This window comes from Podarcis melisellensis (genome assembly GCF_964234715.1).
Source record: "Podarcis melisellensis genome assembly, chromosome: Z".
NCBI lineage: Eukaryota > Metazoa > Chordata > Lepidosauria > Squamata > Lacertidae > Podarcis > Podarcis melisellensis.
Genome location: NC_138547.1, coordinates 27,721,516 through 27,743,675, shown reverse-complemented (window position 1 = coordinate 27,743,675; position 22,160 = coordinate 27,721,516). Strand labels below are relative to the sequence as shown.

The following is a 22,160-nucleotide window of genomic DNA, read 5'->3' as shown; positions in this document are numbered from 1 at the left end:
CATCGGGACGATGCCCCGATGCCGGGCGGCTGGGGGAGGCTTTCCTGCCCCACCGCCCGGCATCGGGACGATGCCCCGATGCCGGGCGGCTGGGGGAGGCTTTCCCGCCCGGCCGCCCGGCTTCGGGACAACGTTCCGATGCCGGGCGGCTGGGGGAGGCTTTCCTGCCCCACCGCCCGGCATCGGGACGATGCCCCGATGCCGGGCGGCTGGGGGAGGCGTTCCTGCCCCACCGCCCGGCATCGGGACGATGCCCCGATGCCGGGCGGCTGGGGGAGGCTTTCCTGCCCCACCGCCCGGCATCGGGACGATGCCCCGAAGCCGGGCGGGGGGGGAGGCTTTCCCGCCCGGCCGCCCGGCTTCGGGACAACGTTCCGATGCCGGGCGGCTGGGGGAGGCTTTCCTGCCCCACCGCCCGGCATCGGGACGATGCCCCGAAGCCGGGCGGCTGGGGGAGGCGTTCCTGCCCCACCGCCCGGCATCGGGATGATGCCCCGATGCCGGGCGGGGGGGGGAGGCTTTCCCGCCCGGCCGCCCGGCTTCGGGACATCGTTCCGATGCCGGGCGGCTGGGGGAGGCTTTCCTGCCCCACCGCCCGGCATCGGGACGATGCCCCGAAGCCGGGCGGCTGGGGGAGGCGTTCCTGCCCCACCGCCCGGCATCGGGATGATGCCCCGAAGCCGGGCGGGGGGGGAGGCTTTCCCGCCCGGCCGCCCGGCTTCGGGACATCGTTCCGATGCCGGGCGGCTGGGGGAGGCTTTCCTGCCCCACCGCCCGGCATCGGGACGATGCCCCGATGCCGGGCGGCTGGGGGAGGCGTTCCTGCCCCACCGCCCGGCATCGGGACGATGCCCCGAAGCCGGGCGGCTGGGGGAGGCGTTCCTGCCCCACCGCCCGGCATCGGGATGATGCCCCGAAGCCGGGCGGGGGGGGAGGCTTCAAAAGCCGTCCGGGGGCTTTTAAATCGCCCCGGACAGTCCCGGGGCGATTTAAAAGCCCCCGGTTAGGCAGGCAGGGGGGGCAAAAGTCTTTGCTCCCCCCGCCTGCCTTCAAAAGCCGTCCGGGATAGCGGGAAGCGCTTCCCTGCTATCCCGGGCCGCTTTTAAAATGCTGGCGGTGGGGAGCAAAGCCTTTCGCCCCCGCCAGCCTTCCTGGACCTCTTCTGAAGTCCGGAGGGGGGGGAAGGCTTTGCTCCCCACCGCCAGCATTTAAAAAAAGGTCCCCGAGATTTCCCTATGGGCTTTCGTCTTGCGATGCAAGCCCATAGGGAAAATCGTCTAGCGAAGCGTCGCAAAAACCGAAAAACCCTTTCGTCTTGCGGGTTTTTCGTCTTGCGAGGCATTCGTCTAGCGGGGCACCACTGTACTTGAATGTGATTAAAATTTGATACGTATGTATTTGTTCCTTCCTTAGGTATACAAGGGACCAGAGACTTCATTCCGTGTTACCAACATTCAGAATAACTGTGAATACCGGTTCAGGGTGTGTGCTGGACGCCAGCATAATGACGGCACTGGATCCCAGGAACTCTTTGGACCATATAGTCCTTACGCAGTGTTCTCATCTCAGAAACAGGCGTCAGCAGCACCAAACACAGATGCCGGCCCCGACCTCACGAAACGCAAGAAGGCGCTCAGCGACGAACAGTTTGCCTTCCTGCTTCTCGTCATCTTTGCAATAGTTGCCATTTTATTTGCTGTTCTCATTCAGTACTTTGTGATCGTAAGCGAGTGAGCTTGCGGATCGACTTCAATACTCGGCTTGTTATTTTTCATACAGAAGTTTTATGCCTTGGGTATTTATGTAAATTCCAACTAAAATGCTAACTGGGAATGATTGTATAAGACCCACGTTTCCATTTTTGCTGCTGGACTTTTAACAGCGAGGCTGGGTAGGTAGAACTTCTCCCCCTTCCACCCCCTCCACCACAAACTCTTCCTTCCCAGGGGTGGAATGGTAAGAAGAAATGAGCAGAAGAAAATCCCTATTACCACATAGTTATGCATCTTCTAATCAGGGTTAGCTGTTGAAAACAGCAAAATAAATAAATAAAGCAAGCAAGCTGCCTTAATATGCACTTGTGATTCTCAGAGAGCTAGAAAATTCTCACAGTAAGATTTTTATTCAAAGCCAAGAAAGGATTGGTGTGGTGGGGGGAGCTCAGCCTCTTCAGCCCAAGTCTCTGTACATGGGAGATATACAGCAGCAAAGATGGTTCGGCTTAGAACAGTACTGTATTAAAGAACATTGCTAGAGCATACCACAACAGATATATACTGTAGACTGAAACGAAACCAAAATCTTAGCAACTTCTACTTTAGTGATACTTTTATTTTTCTGATCATTTTAATCTTTGGGATTCTAGTAGTTAGATTTATCACTTCAAGAGCCAAGGGTCATAGAAGGTGTCTGCATTCTTAGGAGGGTTTTTTTTAATCAAAAGCACCTCAAGGCACCAAGATTCACCTAAGTACAGAAGGATTTGCATTGGTATGTAACGTGGCAAAATACTCCCCCTTCTATACTGTAACATTTCTGAATGAAATGCTTTCTCTCTCGTTGGTAAGCAACTTGTAGGCCCAACCAGAGTTCACTCTCTGAGAGAACAGTAACGCCCTGTGCTTCTGATTGAACACCACTGCGGCGTGTTTTTTTTCAGAGGAAAAGCACAGAAATTTTTTGTCTTTAATGAGAACAAAAAGTGCATTTATGATAAATGTTCCACTATTTGGCTCAAACTGAGCAAATGCTTTTTGTACTATTCTTAACATAATTTTTTTAAAGAAAGATTCAAACTGTGGTCGGTTCTTTTCACTTTTTTAAGTTCTTGGGATTCTCTCCAATGTAATCCAACTGATCAAGTCACATGTGAAAATGAACCTTGCTTTTAAAAAAGTTTTAAATTTTTTAAAGGGAATTGCTGTCTCCTTGGTAGCAGTTTCATATTCCATTGTTTTTGTGGTTCCAAAGTCTTTTCAGTTATGTGATGAAATCTTCAGTGGCAGGTCTGGCTTTGGGTGGAATAGTGTTGTTGTTGTTTTGTTTTGGGGGGACAGGGGGGTGAATATCATGCACTACATAAGACTGTTCTTTGTCAAGCCTCTGCAGCAGGTACCTGTGAAGTATAAGTAATTAAATGTTGTCTTTACGTTCACGCTCCTTCGAAAGCTGGAATCAACCTATTTCATTTTGGACAAATAAATCCAAGTTCAAACTAATAAGTTTGTTCCGTTTAACTAATAAGAGAAACCTAACAGTTATACTTTATGAAACATCAGAGCATTTGCACTTGTACGTGGGACAGTGGATGTAATGTGTAAGTCAGTTTAGCTTGAGATGCCTCTGTTTCAGACAACAGAACATCATAAAAGTGTTTCTCAACTGGCTGTTAGTTCATAATGGTAACTTAAGATTTGTGGCATTGCGTATGCATTTCACACCTGGGTGGACACACACACACACACACACACACAAACACATATCACTTAACTATCTTAAAAGTAGATATATGGTGCAATCTGAAATTAATCTTTTTCAAAAAAAAAATGTACTCTCCTTTTTGTGATCTATTTATTTTGATTTTTTAAAAAAATTCTGGAAACTATGTTTGAATGTATTGTTCTACTTGTAGAAGAACTTTTAAGTTTATCATATATTGTAATGGAAGCCTCTCTTCAATGTTCGAAAGAGTTTTATACAAACGTTAGTGTCTTTTAGTTCACAGGAACGTTTACAACCTGATTTTCTTTCATACTTCACTTTTTATATAAAACAATAGATTGTCAGCAGATTTCTGTTGCCAAAGGGTGTGTTTTTGCTGAACTCTCTGACAAAAATGATTGGGAGGGAATACAGAGTCTTATTTAATTGGCAATAGTATGTCAGATACAATTTTTTAAAAAAAAAATTAGGTTTTTTTGAATAAATACTAACCAAAATTATGACTTCCTGGAAAGTTAAAAGTTTAATTTGTATTTGTATTTGCCACCAAATGTTTATATCTCCAGATGATTTACTGGAGAACATAATGGTAGAATTTTATATTTACGACTATACATTCCAGGCTGATGTACTCTAGTGGCATTAATGTATTAGATCCCCTTTTCTCTTGTATTTTTATTTTTATTTTATTTTTTTTGCTGTATTTCATACTTATGTTAAACCTGCCAGGCATCGTATTACTAAATTGTAACTATCAAATAGATAATATATTTAATATGGCCAATAAAGATACAATTTTTTTCCCATTGGGTTTGTGGAATTATTATGTGTTGTGTATGGTGATGCGTGAAGAAGGGAGGGGCCTCAGACCCTTGTTTATATATAGTTGCAAGAGACAGACTTCAAGGGGCATATAAAAAGAACTGTTGAAGCACTAACCACTACAGGTAAGGTTCCATGTCCAGTCACACTTTGGCCAGACTTTCTCATTCTTGGTTCTAACTTTATTTTCTTGTTATGGCCAATTTCAAAGGGATGTTTTGTATCATGTTTTTTTTTTTAAATGAAAAAGGCAGAAAATTTAACATGCATAATGCATCTCTCTTGAACATAGAAACTTCCTTACACTAATGGTCCATTGGTCAGTGGTTTAGAGCACCACCTGCTCTAGTATTGTCCACAGCTTAGTATTGTCCACATTGGCGGGTGGCGCTCTAAACCACTGAGCCTCTTGGGCTTGCCAATCAGAAATTCGGCGGTTCGAATCCTCACGACGGGGTGAGCTCCCATTGCTTTGTCTTAGCTCCTGCCAACCTAACAGTTCAAAAGCATACTAGTGCAAAATGATATATAGGTACCGCTGCAGCAGGAAAGTAAATGGGGGTTTCTGTGCATTATGGTTTCCGTCACGGTGTTCTGTTGCACCAGAAGAGGTTTAGTCATGCTGGCCATATGACACAGCTGTCTGTGGACAAATGCCTGTTCCCTCGGCCTGAAAGCAAGATGAGCGCCGCAACCCCAGAGACGCCTTTGACTGGACATAACCATCCAGGAGTCCTTTACCTTTTTACCTGTCCGCATTGATTGATGAGGTTCCTCCATGGTGTGACAGAAGGTTCTTTCCTTGCCCTATTGGGAGTTGGTAGAACCTTCTGCGTGCAAGATAGGATATGCTCTACCACTGCCTAATTCCAATAATTTAAATGGAAAAAAGTAGCAAGAAGACATGGATAAATTTCTAAGCTTGTATCCTATAAGGAATAGATACCTCAATTTTAAAAAGTAGAAATTTCAAGCTTCTGCACTTTTTGCCATGTACCCTTCTTGGGCCGTGCTCTGGAATTTCTTCCAGATTCCTCATGCTCAGGGCATTTTCTGGCAATTTATTTCAGCTTCTCACCTGCGACAGGCACTGCAGCCATACGAATTCCTGGGTGACAGTTCAACTTGTTTAAGTGGAGTGCAACCCTGCACCCCCTCAAAAAAAACAAAAAACCAACAGCTAGGAGAACAAGGAGGGTACTGTTAGATTCAGCTTTGTTTTTGATGGTTTGATGGCTTAGGTGGCCTCTGTAAATGTACAGCACCTTTTCACTAGCTGCAACTCAATCTGCACAGACAAAGGCTTGCCCTAGAACCATCCTAACTAGATTACTGTAATTTAAGTGTGGGACTGCCTTGAAAGCAGTTCAGAAACTGCAGCTAATTAAAAAATACAATGGCTAGATTGCTACCTTAAACATGTTGCAGCTGTTTTACACCCTTTTAGTCTGTTTCTGGGCACAGCAGGGGTCAGCAAACTTTTTCAGCAGGGGTCCAGTCCACTGTCCCTCAGACCTTGTGGGGGGGCCGGACTATATTTTGAAAAGAAAAATGAACGAATTCCTATGCCCCACAAATCACCCAGAGATGCATCTTAAATAAAAGCACACCTTCTACTCATGTAAAAACACCAGGCAGGCCCCACAAATAACCCAGAGATGCATTTTAAATAAAAGGACACATTCTACTCATGTAAAAACACAGAGATTCCTGGACCATCCATGGGCCAGATTTAGAAGGCGATTGGGCTGGATCCAGTCCCCAGGCCTTAGTTTGCCTACCCATGGTTCAGAGGGACCTGTTAATGCTGAAATTTTAAACATACTAAGGAATAAGCCCCATTGAACTCAACGGGCTTTACTCTGATGCGTAAGGTTTCATTGTTAAAATCATTTAATGGCACTGAGTACCTGAATGACTACTTTCGTTTGTGCCTCCCTGTACCTTAAGAGGTGCTTCAGAACCCCATTGCTGTCAACGAAGGCATTCTCTGGCTAGGCACGCAACCGCTTCAGTTTCTTCCAGCTGACACCTAAGTTTAAATGAAATGACTCTTTCTCGTGCCTTTCTAGATCTGTGGTCTTAAACCTGCTTTTAGATGGCTATGTTGCTTCAATGTGCTACTGGTTTATTTATTTTAAAAAACACTTCTATTTTTTAAATTTTAAGTCATCTGAAGAGCAGGTATCAGTTCAGAGCAGGTATTAATTTAAAAAAGAAGCACACACACAAACACAACAGCTTGTGGACAAGGCTGAGAGTGCTGAAAGGTAGGCGGCCTACTGCGAAGTGGTGGTTTTAGGGATGGCAAGTGTCCATAATGCAGGCAACATTGCTGAAGGTAATGCAAGTGGGAAGGGCAACAGTTTAGCAGCCTACTGCAAAATGGCGGCATAGTGACTGCCGTCTGTGCTACTGGTTGGGCAAGGCAGGTGGAAGAAGCCCTTGCCTCTGAATATATTTTAATGGTCTGCCCAGCAAAAATAGTTCTATCAAGCTATAATTATTATGGTCTGAAAAGGCAGTGTCAAAAGATTACAGCATTTGGGCCGTTTTAGTTTAGAGGAAAGAGTAAGAGGAGACAAACATGGAACCGTAGAGCTGGAAGGGACCTTGAGAGCCATCCAGCCCAATCTCCTTTCGATGCAGGAATCTCAACTAAAGCATCCATGAGGCCACCCCAAGTGTATACATTGACCACCCAGAGGTGTGTATACAATTATACATGGTGTGGAGAAAGTGGACAGAGAAAAGTTTCCCTTCCTTGTAATACTAGAACTCATGGACATTATCCCCACCCCAAGAAAAAGCTGCACGTTGGAAGATTCAGGCTTGCAAGAGCCTAGCTGTGGTATACAGTTAAAGTATGGAATTTCATGCACGCAAGAAGGAGTGGTGGCTTTAAAAGAGGATTGGATGGATTCATGGAAGATAAGGCTGTCAAGGACTACCAACCCTGAGAGCTATATTCTCTCTCCACGGTCGGAGGCAGCATGCTTCTGAATAAAGGTAAAGGTAAAGGGACCCCTGACCATTAGGTCCAATCATGACCGACTCTGGGGTTACTCGCTCATCTCGCTTTATTGGCCGAGGGAGCTGGCATACAGCTTCCAGGTCATGTGGCCAGCATGACTAAGCCACATCTGGTGAACCAGAGCAGCACACAGAAACACAGTTTATCTTCCCACCGGAGGAGGATACCTATTTATCTACTTGCACTTTGATGTGCTTTTGAACTGCTAAGTTGGCAGGAGTTCGAACCGAGCAGTGGGAGCTCACCCCGTCACGGGGATTCAAACTGCTGACCTTCTGATCGGCAAGTCCTAGGCTCTGTGGTTTAACCCACAGCGCTAGCCGCGTCCCTATGCTTCTGAATATGAGGTGCTAAAAAAAGCACAAGAGGAGAGTGCTGTTGCACCCATGTTTTGCTTGTACCAGAGTTCCATACATTGCTTTCCAACTTCTAGCAGGCTATTCTCATAACTCACTAGGTTCTAACTTGGCTTTATTCCTGATGTGCCAGCTTACATTGGCTTCCCACCAAATTATATCCTGGATCCACCCTTGATGTAGAGATCATTCAGGCTCGATCTCTGGGTTATCATGTCCTTTTCTAGTTCCTGCTGCTCTAGTTCTGTGGGGCAGTCAAAGGGCCAGAGTGGCATGCTTTTTAGGGTGTATGTTAGGACTTGGGAGCCGCAGGTTCAAGTCACCACTGTCATGAAGATCCCTGGGTGCCTTTGAACCAGTTACTATAGCTCAGTTTAATCTACCTCTGTGAGGGTACAATAGCAGGAGAGTAGCATGTATGCCACCTTCATTCATTCATTTTATTTGTATGACACTTTTCCACAGACACACACACACACACACAAATCATGCTCAAAGCAACCTACAACAAAGAAACAGAGATGCATTTGAGCAAGGTAGGACAAAAATGCATCAGGACCAAGCACTATCTGCCTGGGTACCTACTTGCATCCCACAAGCACTATCTATATATTGAGAGGCAATGTGGCCTAATGGTTAGAATGTAAAGAAATAGGAATGTAAGCTAGATGCTGCCCTTCAACCTATGCTAACCTCACAGGGGGGAGGGGCAGGGAGGGGGGAGAAGATCTATGCTGAGCTCCTTGAAAGAAGGGTGGAACAAATATTATAGGTAGGTTTTTTTAGAGTTTAGGAGCCAGGAAGCACAGCTACAAGCGATTATTATGCAAGTTAGGCAGAGTACAATGTGTTCCTCTTCGGTTTTTACACCAGAAACTGCTGCCGGCAGCACAGCAGCTAAAATACATACATATGGATGTGTACAATACATATAATGGGTACATAACAGCAGCCTGTTAGCAATTTTTTAAGCATCGCTAATAAATCCACATATGAGATGGTACATCACATTCCATCCATTGTCACTGACAGCTTCTTCTATTATTCCAGCAAGGCACAAAATAAAACAAAAACCACAAATTTTCCATCAATTATTAACCCCTCGTGCATAAAAAGATTATTTTGGGATCAGCATTCATAATTAGAAAAAAAGAACTAATGAAATTAAATGATCAGGTTCCATATGCATTTTTCCATATGTAGATTTCCAGATCATCTGAATTTCAGCTCTGATTGCTAAACTTATAGTCTACATTTGATGGTGGTGATTATTATTTTAACCATCTACGCTACTAGGAAGCATAGTTATAATCTCTCCAGCTAGCAAAACTTGTTTTTCCCCCGCTATCATCAACCAGCCCAGCTGTCATCCATAATCTTCCTGATAATGCGAGATGCTGTACTACCCCAGGAAGTAATTATTTTGTGTGAAGTTCATTGAAATCTTGCCAGAAAAACCAGTCAACAGATCTACATTCTCAAGTGATATTACAGCTTTAATTAACTTTAGACTGAAGCATTTTCTCTGGCACTTTCCTGTTTTCATAAGCTTATCAAAATGTTATTTGGCACAGCAAAATGTGAACTGCCATTCAGGCAAACAATCAGATAAACAAATAATGCTCTTCTTTTAACAAACATTCATAACATCTCTATGTCTAATTCACTCCTATGTTTAAGCTGTGCTGCTTGATTTTGAAGGCATCACCCCAGCAATACTTATCCCCAAGCTATTTTATCATAGCATTCCCTCCCCAGTTTTAAATCTTTTGGGATAAGACATAAGAAAATGAAATACAAGGCAGGAGATCAGAAAATGAAAGAATACCTAAGAAAATTAATGAGAGGAAGTGGACTGAACTAAATAAAACAGTGGGGTGCAAGGAAATGAGAAAGTGCAAGGCTCAAGATAAGGTAGAATGCCTTTATCATCTCTGAATAGTTTCCCAGGGATGATTATAAAATTGTACACAGTTGGGAGTAAGATTCATTGAACCCAAATGGGGCAAGGTGCAGCTGAGGAGGATGCTCTGCCAGGAATTGTGCTCTTCTCTGCTCCTCTCCCACTTTCTTCCTGTCCAAGGTGGCCCTGCCCTCTGCTTACCCCTCAGAGCTGGTATGCCACACAAGGCTAGGCCTCAACAGTAGGAGCATCTCCTTCTCCTCCTCCTGCTCTCCAGCAGCTGCTGCAGGACAAGCTGCCTATGGGAGGAGGTTGGCAGCAGCAGTAGCAGCCATGAAAAGTCAACAGGATGCTTCCTTGCATGCACTGCCACTGTCACCATCGCTCAGAACAAACACCGGCTCGTCCTCCTCCCCAAGCTTGGTGGCGGTACCACTGTGAGGAGGAAACAAAGCCTAGAAATCAAGACTTTCTGTGATCAAGCCACATCAAGCATATGATCTTTGCATGCAGAAGGCCTGTTTTTCAGTTTTTGGCATCTCCAAGTAGGGGCAATGCCTGGTGAGCCACTGCCAGTCACTGCAGATCGGGCCCCATGTGTACATCTGGGGTTTTGAGAGCATGCTGTGGGCACTACCTCCTCTGCTCACTTGTCATCCATGGTTTATCTACGTGCAGTGCACACAACAAAAGTCCACACACATATTCCTTGCTTTTCTTTAGGGTAAAATTTAAAAAATATCTTCTTGAATTTACATTATGTTACCTGGGGGTCCACCCAAAAGAAAAACCCATTAAATTAAGGCTGATCTGATACTTGCCAGTACCACAAAAACACTGATCCAAAGCACAGTTCCTCATGGATCTTCACATGGGTAGATGACAAAGTCAACAATAAATCGCAGGACACACCTGTGGATTCAGGGGTGAGCTACAGTTTGCTAATGGTTTCAAGGCGATCACGCATAAAAAGCAAGAGGACTCCATAAGGATTTGTGCCTGGGATAAGTGGTCTCTTGCATTGCATTGTACCGATCAGGGTTTTTAAAAATAGTTTTAATGATTCAGTCAATGGAAGCAGATGCTATCTATGATTTGACAGGGTAGGGATGGGGAAGCCATGGAAAAGTAAACCATTTCAATAAGATCTCCCTCACTAGGTCCAAGAGGTGTGGGTGGGTGGGTTGGTGTGTGTACACACACCTGCCACCTCTTTCGTATTTTGTTTCCTATACACATAAGAATGTAAAATGTTGTCACACTCTGCAGTTTGTGTGGCTGCCAGTAAGCGTTTTGTCTTTCTCACTACTTGTAAAACAGAACAGTTTTGACAAAGCCAGCTCTATGGGGTATAGTCATAGGGACAGTGCTAACAAGCTTAGCTTGATTGGTGCAAACTGATTTCCTTTAGCACCAAAGGCTGTAAGCGACACATTCAATCATGATCCAGCCCAATGAAGACTTTATCAAAACTCAAAAGCTTACTTGTTTTTTTTGGGGGGGGGACAGGACTTTGGGGCTCTAAATAAAAGGCACTACCTGACTGTTTATGGCTGTACCTGCACTTTCACCACCAATTTTGAATCTGTGTGCACACAATGCCCCCCCCCCCGATGAAGAGCTATCCTTTAGTTTCTGGGGAATTACTGCTGTTTGATGCTTTTCCTCTCAAATGAGCTTCAATCTGAAGGGAAAACCTAAGCCACATTCTCTTTGCAGTTCAGATGAGGTGTGTATATTTGAGACAGCCACCAAGCATGTGTGCACCTCTGCTTCATGAATAGGAGTTTGGGATGGTTGGGGGCTGCAGGGGCAAGGAAACCAAAGACCTGACTCACACAAGGTGACGACATTCCCACCCATTCTCTGGTACAGCAGCATACAAATATGACTGGGTATGTGGTAGGGGGAGAAATGACCTCGCTGTGTTTTAAGCCATTAATTTGTACATAGCCTGAATGTGAATATTCCCCACTGGAGCATTTTTTCATTTAGATTACACAGTGACAGTGTTCAACAGGTGCATCCTTCCAGCCCAAGTAGATGGGAATGGAGAGAGACCTGTGTAGGGAATGGAGAGAAACCTGGAACAAAAAAAAGACCTGCACATTGGTGGTCGTGTGTAAATCAGACACACGCAAAATAGTCGCTGCCTGTATTATAGATTTATAGATGGATGGATGGATGGATGGATGGATGGATGATAGATAGATGATAGATAGATAGATAGATAGATAGATAGATAGATAGATAGATAGATGATAGATAGATGATAGATAGATACATAGATATAGATAGATGATAGATAGATAGATGATAGAGATAGATAGATGATAGATGATAGATAGATAGATAGATATAGATAGATGATAGATAGATGATAGATAGATAGATAGATAGATAGATGATAGATAGATGATAGATAGATGATAGATAGATACATAGATATAGATAGATGATAGATAGATAGATGATAGAGATAGATAGATGATAGATGATAGATAGATAGATAGATGATAGATAGATAGATAGATGATAGATAGATAGATAGATAGATAGATGATAGATAGATAGATAGATAGATAGATGATAGATAGATAGATAGATAGATAGATGATAGATAGATGATAGATATATAGATAGATAGATGATAGATAGATAGATGATAGATAGATAGATAGATAGATAGATAGATAGATAGATGATAGATAGATAGATGATAGAGATAGATAGATTAGATAGATAGATAGATGATAGATAGATAGATGATAGATAGATAGATAGATAGATGATAGATAGATAGATAGATAGATAGATAGATAGATAGATAGATAGATAGATAGATAGATAGATAGATGATAGATAGATGATAGATAGATGATAGATGATAGATAGATAGATAGATAGATAGATAGATAGATAGATAGATAGATAGAGATATAGCAGAAAGGAGAGAGAGCACCATGCTGGATCTCTAGAATCCAAGGCTGCAGCTACAGGAGAAGCAGGACCTTATTGGGGTGTTATGCTGTGAAGCCATCCATCGTAAACTCAGGTTGAATATACATGTAAATAAAATATATATCCTAAAGACACCACAGTCTCTGCTGTGTCTCATTTCCAAAAGGAAGCATGAACCCTGGGTGAGCGTCTGCAACCTCTGGAATCTTGCATCACTGGGAAATTGAGGCATCCAAATATTCCATTACATTTGTTTATTGGTGGCATGGTTTGATTTTAAACAAACAAACAAACAAACAAACAAACAATTCCTTTTAAAGCTTAGTTTGTGTGTGAAATATCTACTTCAACTGTTTGTGACATGGTATTTAAAAACAATGCTACAGATTAGACTAGGAGTGAGGGGCTACTCATTTTGAAAACAAAAGACAAAATGAATGCACCCCATAGATATACTTTAAAATAAATAAATAAGATAAATGCGGAAATTAAAAGAATGAAATTGTAATGTCATGATTTTCTCCCCCATTTGCTTTTAATGCTTTCACATTGAACGGATATGTAGCATATTTTTCACATTAACAAGGTGTGGCAGGGTCAGGAGGGAGGGTATGCAAGCAAGCAGTAGATTTTGCCATGCAGTTCTCTAACCATTAAAATGCATATATTAGGGGGAAATGCATATGTTAGTGCAAAATAACATACAAAGGTGTATTATATCAGGGAAAGCAGCTTGTTGAAATGTGCACATTAGCAGTGGCGTAGCATGGGGGTGCGGGGGGCCCGGCCGCACCGGGCACAACATCTGGGGTTTAGGGTTAGGGGGCGCAAATCCACAGGTTAGGGGGCACAAATCCACGGGTTAGAGGGTGCAAATTACTTGCCTTGCCCCGGGTGCTGACAACCCACGCTACGCCACGGCACATTAGACAAAAATGTGCTTATTAGGAAAGATTAGCACAAAAAAATCTGATGAATTTTAACAAAGATTTTCTTTCTAAAGTAAAATTGCAGCAGAAATTCAGAGAACTGTATTGGAAAAATGAAACCAAGAGAAACTGAAACAGACACCTTCATGCATCTCTAAATGAAGCTGAGCTCTTGAATTGCTGTATCTAACATCTATCTATCTATCATCTATCATCTATCTATCATCTATCTATCTATCTATCTATCTATCTATCATCTATCATCTATCTATCTATATCTATCTATCTATCATCTATCTATCTATCATCTATCTATCTATCTACTGTATCTAATTTATCTATCATCTATCTATCTATCTATCTATCTATCTATCATCTATCTATATCTATCTATCATCTATCTATCAATCTATCTATCATCTATCTATCTATCTATCTATCATCTATCTATCTATCTATCATCTGTCTGTCTGTCTGTCTGTCTGTCTGTCTGTCTATATGGGAGCAGAGAGAAGGGATGTGGGTGGTTGGGGGAGATCTTGCAAGCAAAGCACTTACATTTCTAGTAGCATATTTCAAAATTATTTTACAGGAAAGAACTGATTTCCACACCTTCAACAGAAGTCTTGCCACTCCTGCTTAAGTTCCTTTGCTGCCAAGCCTGGTTATGGTTCAGAAACTTGCACACAGCTTTTCTGTACTTTTGTGACATGACGTTGTAAAGGATTGGATTCACAGAGGCTCCAAAGTAAAACAGCAGCATTGAGATGAGGTTGAAGTACTGGCTTATCTCATAGAGGACTGTGCTTCCCTGGGCGAAGAGGATTCGGCCGACGTGTAAGGGAAGCCAGCAGAGCACAAAGGCCACGACCACGACTGCTACATGAGGGTGAGAATATATTTCCGCAGGTCAGTCCCAGGCACTAAGTCCTTCCCTCTCTTTAAAATAGCTCAAAGCTTTCTGGGCAGACCTCCCTGAAGAGCCACATGCTAGTGGTGAGTGTTGCCAGAATTAGTGGGTGCAGCAAAGAATTTACTTCACCTTTGACTACTAGTCTAGTTTCTATACACAACTCCCCTCTTTATCCTCTACCCAGCAAAGCAAAAGGAATTATCAGTGTCCAAGGGCGCATTCCAGCCAGTGATAAACACTAGGGAAGTTGCTTAAGGAGATAGACAGTCAGATAGAGATGCTTTGATGCCCTGGGCTCAATGTTCTCCACCCCTGCTTTCAAAGTAGATTTTACCATCTTTGAACAAGTGGGCCTTTTAATCAATGTACTTGGTGGTACATAAAGACTGCTTTTCAACTATGGAGGTCAAATGTTGTTTTTTTTTAAAAAAAAACCATTCTAAAACCAACAGTCCAGAGCAACAAACTAAAACATAGCAGTGGGAGAATTAAAGCGTATGCAAAGGCTAGCTAGAAGGAAAGAACCCTGACAGGTCTCCATGGAAGACATTGGGAAAGTAGGAGACCGTTGAAATGTCATATCTAGGAGCTGTTCAAAACTTATGGGGGAGGCTCTTTCCCCCTGACAATTTGTAATTCAGCTAGGGTTGCCAGACCAAGAGCATCCCAGCTCCTAAAATTTCATGGCCCAAGCCAGGTGATGTCATGGGATGGACCTTGGAGACGGAGGTTAATTGGAAGAGTTGACCGGGACACCCCTATGCCCACCCTCAGAGTGGCTATGCAATAATTTTCTGTCAGCTCTTGTCAGGCTGAAATTTGCAAGCTGCATGCGGTTTTCTTAGCAACAACAAAAATTAAAGGCAGTCTTGCCTACCTGGAAACCAGGAAGTGCTCCAGATATTGTTGGTCCCCACCTTCCATCAGCTCCAATCAACAACACAAGGAGGGCCACAGGTTACCTAGTACTGGTTCAACCTCTTTAGATCAGGGATGAAGAACCTATGGTCCTCCATATGTTGTTGAGCTACAGTGCCTATCATTCCTGACCATTGGCTGTGCTGACCTGGGGTTAATAGGAGCTGTAACCCTACAACATCTAGAGGGCCACAGGTTCCTCATCGCTGGTCTAGAAGGACCATCCCTACCCTGTTCAAACAAGCCAAATTCCCAGTATCTGGCAAGTACAAGTTCCAATACAAGTCACATCCATTTATTGTGATTCTTCTCCCAAAGAATCCTAGGAGCTGTAGTTTACTCCTCACAGAGCTACAATTCCAAACACCATTAACAAACTACGGTTCCCAGAATTCTTCGGTGGAAGCTATGTGCTTTAAATGTATGGTGTGGATGCAGCCACATGTTGAGGACAGTCTTGTCTGATCACATTATGGAATAAACACATTACTCTTAAGGCTGTTCCTGTCTTTCTTTAACTTTGCTTTCTATGTCTCTCCTTCCACTCTGACGCATTTGAGTCATGCTCTTCACAGCGGAATGCTACTTACCTAGCATTTTGACAGTTTGTTGGTGGTGCCTCTCCCTCGTTGCAGCATGATGTCCCTCCAGGTTCCGTGCAGTTCTCCAGAGCTTTCGACAGATCAGCCCATAGAGGAGAACTAAGCAAACCACAGGTAGGAAAAAATACAGGGTGGAGAGCCATGCCATTGTTTCTAGAAGTCCCGAACGGGCTGCTTGCTCGATGTATTTGCATTCATTGGTTTCCTCTGGGAGGCTTCCGTTGCGGTGTTCTACGCCGAAGAGAAACAGGATTGGGATGGCAGTCACCGCAGAGCAAACCCATATAAGGAGGATAATGCCTTTGACCCGCCTTTTAGTGATGGTTGCTTTGGCTTTCAAAGGGAAGCAGATTGCAAAATATCTCTCGACACTCAAGGTGGTTATGTGGAGTATGGTGCAGTAAGTGCAGGTTTCGTTGAGGTAGACATTAAACTTGCAGAGGAAATTGCCAAAGATGTACGGCTTATACTTCCAGATTCTATACAAATCAGAAGGCAAGCCAAGGAAGATCAGACTGTCAGACAACGCCATGCTGGATAAATACATATTAACCGTTGTCTGCATTTCCTTGTATCGCTTAAAAATTAATATAATGGTCATGTTCCCAGTGATGCCCAAGAAGAACAAGAGGATGCAAATGATTGTCACTGGCACTAAGACAGGCATGTCAAACAAGGAAGAAGGGTCTTCATAATACTCTGTATTATTTCCAATGGAACCATTCAATGAAAAAAAATCCATTTCTGATTAATGTTGATCCCTACTTGCCTAGGGACTTGCTCACCCTCCTCCGTCAGTGCTCTTTGCTTCAAAGTGAAGTTTCCAAATGTGTTGAGAATTCCCCCATCAATAAGTTCAATCTCATTTCCGTCCAGGACTGCGGGCTGCTTATACAGACCAACAGCCTACAGAACTTGAAGAGGCAGGTGTCCAGCGTTAATCAGCCTCTGAAGCTAGAAATAGTGTTGGGATTTTAGAAGAGATCTCTGCCAGAAGCAAGAGAAGAGAAAGAAATTCAGCTTATACAGTTGAGACGTAGTTGAATTAAATAGCCCATGAAGGTCAGTTGTATGGAGGCCACCATGCACACACATCTCTGTCCAGAACTCTGCTGCCGAAATTATTTACCTCTTTTTTCTCTCTAACCATGCAACCCTCTTCCTTAAATCCCTTCACTGGCTTCCCATCTGCTCCCAGATATTGTTTCTCACCTTCAAAGCCCTATGTAGTTCATTCACACCTCCTGCTCTCTGAAATGACTCTACCCGTTTTCTCTTGCTGCCTATTACACCTGGAGCTGCTTTCTGGAATGCCTTCATGCAAAATGCCTCCTGTATTTCCCTGGGCTTCACCTCACATTAGTTGTATCCAGCATGGCCAATGATCGATGGTAAGAGCTGGTAAGAGTTCATACTCCAACAGCCTCTGAAGGACCACGGGTTCTCCATGCCTGCTGTTTGTTTTCCTGAGCTCCTTGGAGGAAGGAACAGGATTGTTTTTAAAATGTAAGGAGCAACAATAAAAACAGCATCGAAACTATTAACAACATATTCACAGCTTGAACAAATCACTAGAAAGGCAAACATGCACTGCTGCTGGAATGAACAAGCAAAGTCAACAGAGTTGAGAAACATACCTTCTCCTTCTGCAAAATGTTTGCCAGGCTCTTTCATAAATTCAGTGTCTGCAGCTCTTGCTTCCCCACTGCACATCACCAAAGCTTCTGCTACATTTACATTATCTGCAGCTTGGGAATAGTTGTTTGTTTGTTTTTAAAGTCATCAGCAGCAAGGAGCAAAGGCCACATCCCTTTGCCTGGTTGGGGCAGCAGCCATGCATAAAACCCTGATTAAGTGCTACGTCTCTCGGGAATCAGTTGGGAAAGTTTGATCTTTTGAGTGCTTTCCTCTCCCACCCTTCACCCACCTGCCCTTCCCCTGTGGAGCATGGCAAACAAGGCAACATTTTGTAGCCATCCATCAACATCCTCTGCCATTTAAACAAGGGAACATTAAACAGCTGGGCCTACCTCTCCGTTTCTCCTTAATCTATCATCTAAAGTGGAACACATTCACCATTACCTGGAAGGACCAGACAGCAGTTTGATACTGCAAATCCAATTAGAATGCCCCAATCAATTATTTTTTCCAGGTTTGGCTTCAGCAAGCAAGGACAGCAAACTAGGAGAGAGGCTCTTCTTTCCTGATGGACTGAGGATCCTTTGCAACAGATGCCAGTGTGTGGAAAGATTTTGACCAAGTGCATTTTTAATACATTGGTCAAGAGGCCTCTTTCACTTAGCTTTTCATTTATTTGATCATTAACCAAGCCTGTCTAAACAGCTTTAATGGCCACCCACTCTTTATGCAAAGCCTCATTTGCTACACCTGAAAGGTCAGCTTGACATCACACACATCCTAAAGGCGTTTCGTTCACCTTTCATGCAGAACATCCAAGTTCCACAAGACACGAGGAAACTGGATGGTCTCTGATTTGTTTGTTTACTTATTTGCAAAAAACGTATGTCTATACACCACCAGTAGTAAGGGGGGGGGATATATTAGTGATGGACAGAATACAATCAACAATCAAAGTACTGTACATGTATGAAAGAAGTACAAAATCCACCACAAATCAGCAGACCAGACTCTTCTTGTGTTGATGCATTAAAGAGTCCTGCTGGATCAAATCAGAGACCCATCTCATCCAGCACTCTACTCTCACAGTCACCAACCAGATGCCTTCAGGAAGTCCACAAGCAGAAACCAACTGCAACAGCAGTTTCCCCACTTGTGATGATCAGTAATGGTATCCAAAGTAGTCACTGATAGCCTTAGCCTCTATGAATTTCTCCAGTCCTCTTTTAAAGCCATCCAAGTTAATGACCACCACTACATCTCATGGGAACAAATCCCATGTTTTAATGATGTGCTGTGTGAATTCAGAATTGAATCATCCTACACTGAACTTCACTGGGTGGCCTCAAGGTCCAGCATTATGAGACAAGGATAAATTGTCTCCCTAACTTTCTCCAAGGCGTACATAATCTCACACACCTCAAACCATTTCCCCCATGCTAAAGTTACCCCGTCCCCTTGCTCCTTGCCACTGCCCACCCCAATTATGCTTGGCCACCCCTCTCTTCACCTTGCAGCTCACCTAAAAAAAAAACCTTCCTTTTAGATCTCACAATCCTTCCATAGACCTTGTCAAAGAGCCCTCTTAGACCAGAAGGAAGCATGCTTTTTTTTTTTTGCAAGTGGCAGCAGCAGTGGGGAAGAAGAAAGGGGAGAGATTCCCGCCCCCTTGTTCTGCTCCTTTCTACTCCAGCAGCAGCAACAGGGGATGTGGGTGGCGCTGTGGGTTAAACCACAGAGCCTAGGACTTGCTGATCAGAAGGTCGGCGGTTCGAATCCCCGTGACAGGGTGAGCTCCCGTTGCTCGGTCCCTGCTCCTGCCAACCTAGCAGTTCAAAAGCACGTCAAAGTACAAGTAGATAAATAGGTACCACTCTGGCGGGAAGGTAAACGGTGTTTCCGTGTGCTGCTCTGGTTTGCCAGAAGCGGCTTGCTTAGTCATGCTGGCCACACGCTGTACGCTGGCTCCCTCGGCCAGTAAAACGAGATAAGTGCCGCAACCCCAGAGTCGGTCACGACTGGACCTAATGGTCAGGGGTCCCTTTACCTTTACCTTTACACCACCAGCAGCAACAGCCTAATCTTCTTCATCCCCTTTTGGCAATGGTGGTAGCAGAAGCAGCAACAGTGGGACAATGTGGAGAAAGACTTTCTTTCTTTCTATGTCTTCACCTGCTATGTAGCAGGAGAGAAAGATTTAGACCTTCCCCTTTCCCCAGGGATGGAGCAAGATGGCCAGCGTCTGCGCCAGCCTCTCATCATGCCACATCATCATGTTTCCTGCGTTACCTGTCTGTGATCAAGTGAACTGCAGCATGACAACATTCTTACGTTTCAATACATATAGACAGTGCTTTCCCCCCCTAAAAAAGTGTTTAGGGGTACTCTCATTTTCCTACTCATATTGAGAAACTGCCCCTCAATAAAGCCAAACTTAGATTCACAAAATGTTTAGGGGGATGCATACCCCTGCGTCCCCCCCACAAAAAAAGCACTGCATATCGGAGGGAAAAGACCCAAGTATTTCAGCCTCTCTGCTGAGGAGTTACTCTGCACACTTGATTGCTTTGGTTGCCCTTTTCTGAATCTAGCTGGATTACCCTTCAAGGAAAGCTTGAGTGAACCAATGAGTTCTAAGCATGCTCTTGTATGTCAGTACTTGTAGGTACCTGCCTGATGTTCGTTGGGAGCTTAGGCCTAGTCCTAACTGGAGATAACACTAACTTCAGGAGCATGCAGTACTACTGTGTCGTTCCCACTTCCCCAAGCATTAGGAAGTTTCCGGGGTAGCTACTGCAGGATTAGTTTTTCTTGAGGTGGGCCTTCTGGAGACCTATGATATCTTTTGGAATTTGTTAATTTGGAAACATATTGAACGCGAGGGAGCAGGTGGGCATCTAGACAAAGGTCGTGTGTGAGAAGAATTAGTTCTTTCCGAAACAGGTGGCATCCACCTCCGCCACCTAACCCAGTAGTTGAGTGGGAGAGCTGAAAATAATGCCAATATATTTCACACCTGGCAACCAATGCACCCCTCTTGTTTCAAATACAGTGTTACCTCACTGTAGTTAAGAACTTAATTTGTTCCAGAGGTCTGTTCTTAGCCTGAGGTACCACTTTAGCTTATGGGGCCTCCCGCTGCCGCCACCACATGATTTCTGTTCTCATCCTGAAGCAAAGTTCTTAACCCAAGGTACTATTTCTGGGTTAGCGGAGTCTGTAACCTGAAGCGTTTGTAACCCGAGGTACCACTGTAGTACAAAAGTCTAAAAACCCCAGGACAGAATTTTTCACAGCCCTCTAGTGGCTATGGTGGCTCATAACTCAGGAAGTGTATATAGTGGTACCTTAGTTCTCAAGCGCCTTGGTACTCAAACAACTTGGAAACCAAACACTGCAAACCTGGAAGTAAGTGTTCTGGTTTGCAAACTTTTTTTGGAAGCTGAACGTCCTCTGTTTTGAGGGCCACACTTCCGTTTTTAGTGTTACGCTGAGGTCTGTCTGTTTTTGCTATTTATTTTACCTTTTCGTGGGCGCTTTTTGTTTTGTTTTTGTGACTGTGTAGAACCCAGTTCAGCTACTGATTGTGTGACTGCAGTACATTGTTTATTGCTTTCACTTTATGGATCAATGGTCTCGTTAGATAGTAAAATTCGTATTACATTGCTGTTTTAGGGGTTGTTTTTAAAAGTCTAGAACTGATTACGGTAATCCATTTTGCATTACTTTCTATGGGAAAGTGAACCTTGATTTTGGAATGCTTTGGTTTTGCAACGGACTTCTGGAACGGATTAAGTTTGAGAACCAAGGTACCACTGTACCCAATTCTTTCTTTCTTTTTTTAAAAAAAAATATTAAAAATTTCTTGGTTTACAAAAGTATGTGCAATGTCTCTTTTTTCAAGTTACATTTTCTACAGCTCAGTTTCACTTGTTGAGACATTAGTGTTACATTAGGAAGAAAGGGGGGAAGAAGTGGAGGGGGCGTGGTGAGTGGGGGTGGGTCAGGTCGGGTGGCAATACTTGTTTGGTGTCAGCGTCGCTTGTGTGGGTTCTATCCTAACCAAACTAAGCCTCCCGGTGTATATTTTGTTTCAGGAGACGGCCTTCTCTGTGGTGACACCCTGCCTCTCAATTCCCCCCCCTCCCAATCAGGTCCACTTTCTACAAAGCCGCTGAAGAACACATCTTTTTGCCAGGCCCCATTTACTTTCTTCTTCTTCTTCTTCTTCTTCTTCTTCTTCTTCTTCTTCTTCTTCTTCTTCTTCTTCTTCTGGAACTCTGCTTTTCATCTGGCTGTGCTATTGTGTTTTATTGAACGTGCTTCCCTTCAGTGACTTAATCTGGCTGTTTAAAATATTACATTGTTTTGAAATCTTGTTTTTCTTACTATTAAAATATGAACTCTATTTTTGTATGCTGCCTAGCCTCCAAATCATTGCTAGGTGGTGTACAAAAATAGCAATTTGGCCTGTGATTACCATCTCGTAAACCTTGCAAGCTGCTCCATGAATCTCTCTGTGTTGAGGGGGGGGGGGGGCACACACACTATATGTTAAATCAGGAGCCAGGACTCTTAGGCCGTCTTGCAAAGTGAAACACACAAAAAACCATTTAAAAAATTCAGTCACTTTTGGCTAAATA

The 22,160-nt window shown here is 43.8% G+C and overlaps 2 protein-coding genes across 3 annotated transcripts in view; one reads left to right on the top strand and one right to left on the bottom strand.

Moving 5' to 3' along the window:
• LOC309361964 (fibronectin type-III domain-containing protein 3A-like) overlaps positions 1-4,247 on the top strand; it is a 39,546-nt gene extending 35,299 nt beyond the window's left edge. Inside the window, 1 exon segment of the mRNA XM_081897333.1 lies at positions 1,414-4,247. Within this exon segment, the coding sequence (XP_081753459.1) occupies positions 1,414-1,734 (321 nt within the window). The 3' untranslated portion in view covers positions 1,735-4,247.
• Positions 1-16,621, bottom strand: part of LOC309362012 (growth hormone secretagogue receptor type 1-like) — a gene marked incomplete at both ends in the record, with an annotated part of 80,052 nt that extends 63,431 nt beyond the window's left edge. The window contains 2 exons of one of the 2 annotated variants that reach the window (XM_081897464.1): positions 14,033-14,325; positions 15,868-16,621. In XM_081897464.1, coding sequence (XP_081753590.1) covers positions 14,033-14,325; positions 15,868-16,621 — 1,047 coding nt within the window. Of the gene's footprint in view, positions 1-14,032; positions 14,326-15,867 lie in introns of those variants that run through there. The other variant, XR_014164714.1, reaches the window with a different exon arrangement.
• Between the last annotated feature and the right edge of the window lie 5,539 nt (positions 16,622-22,160).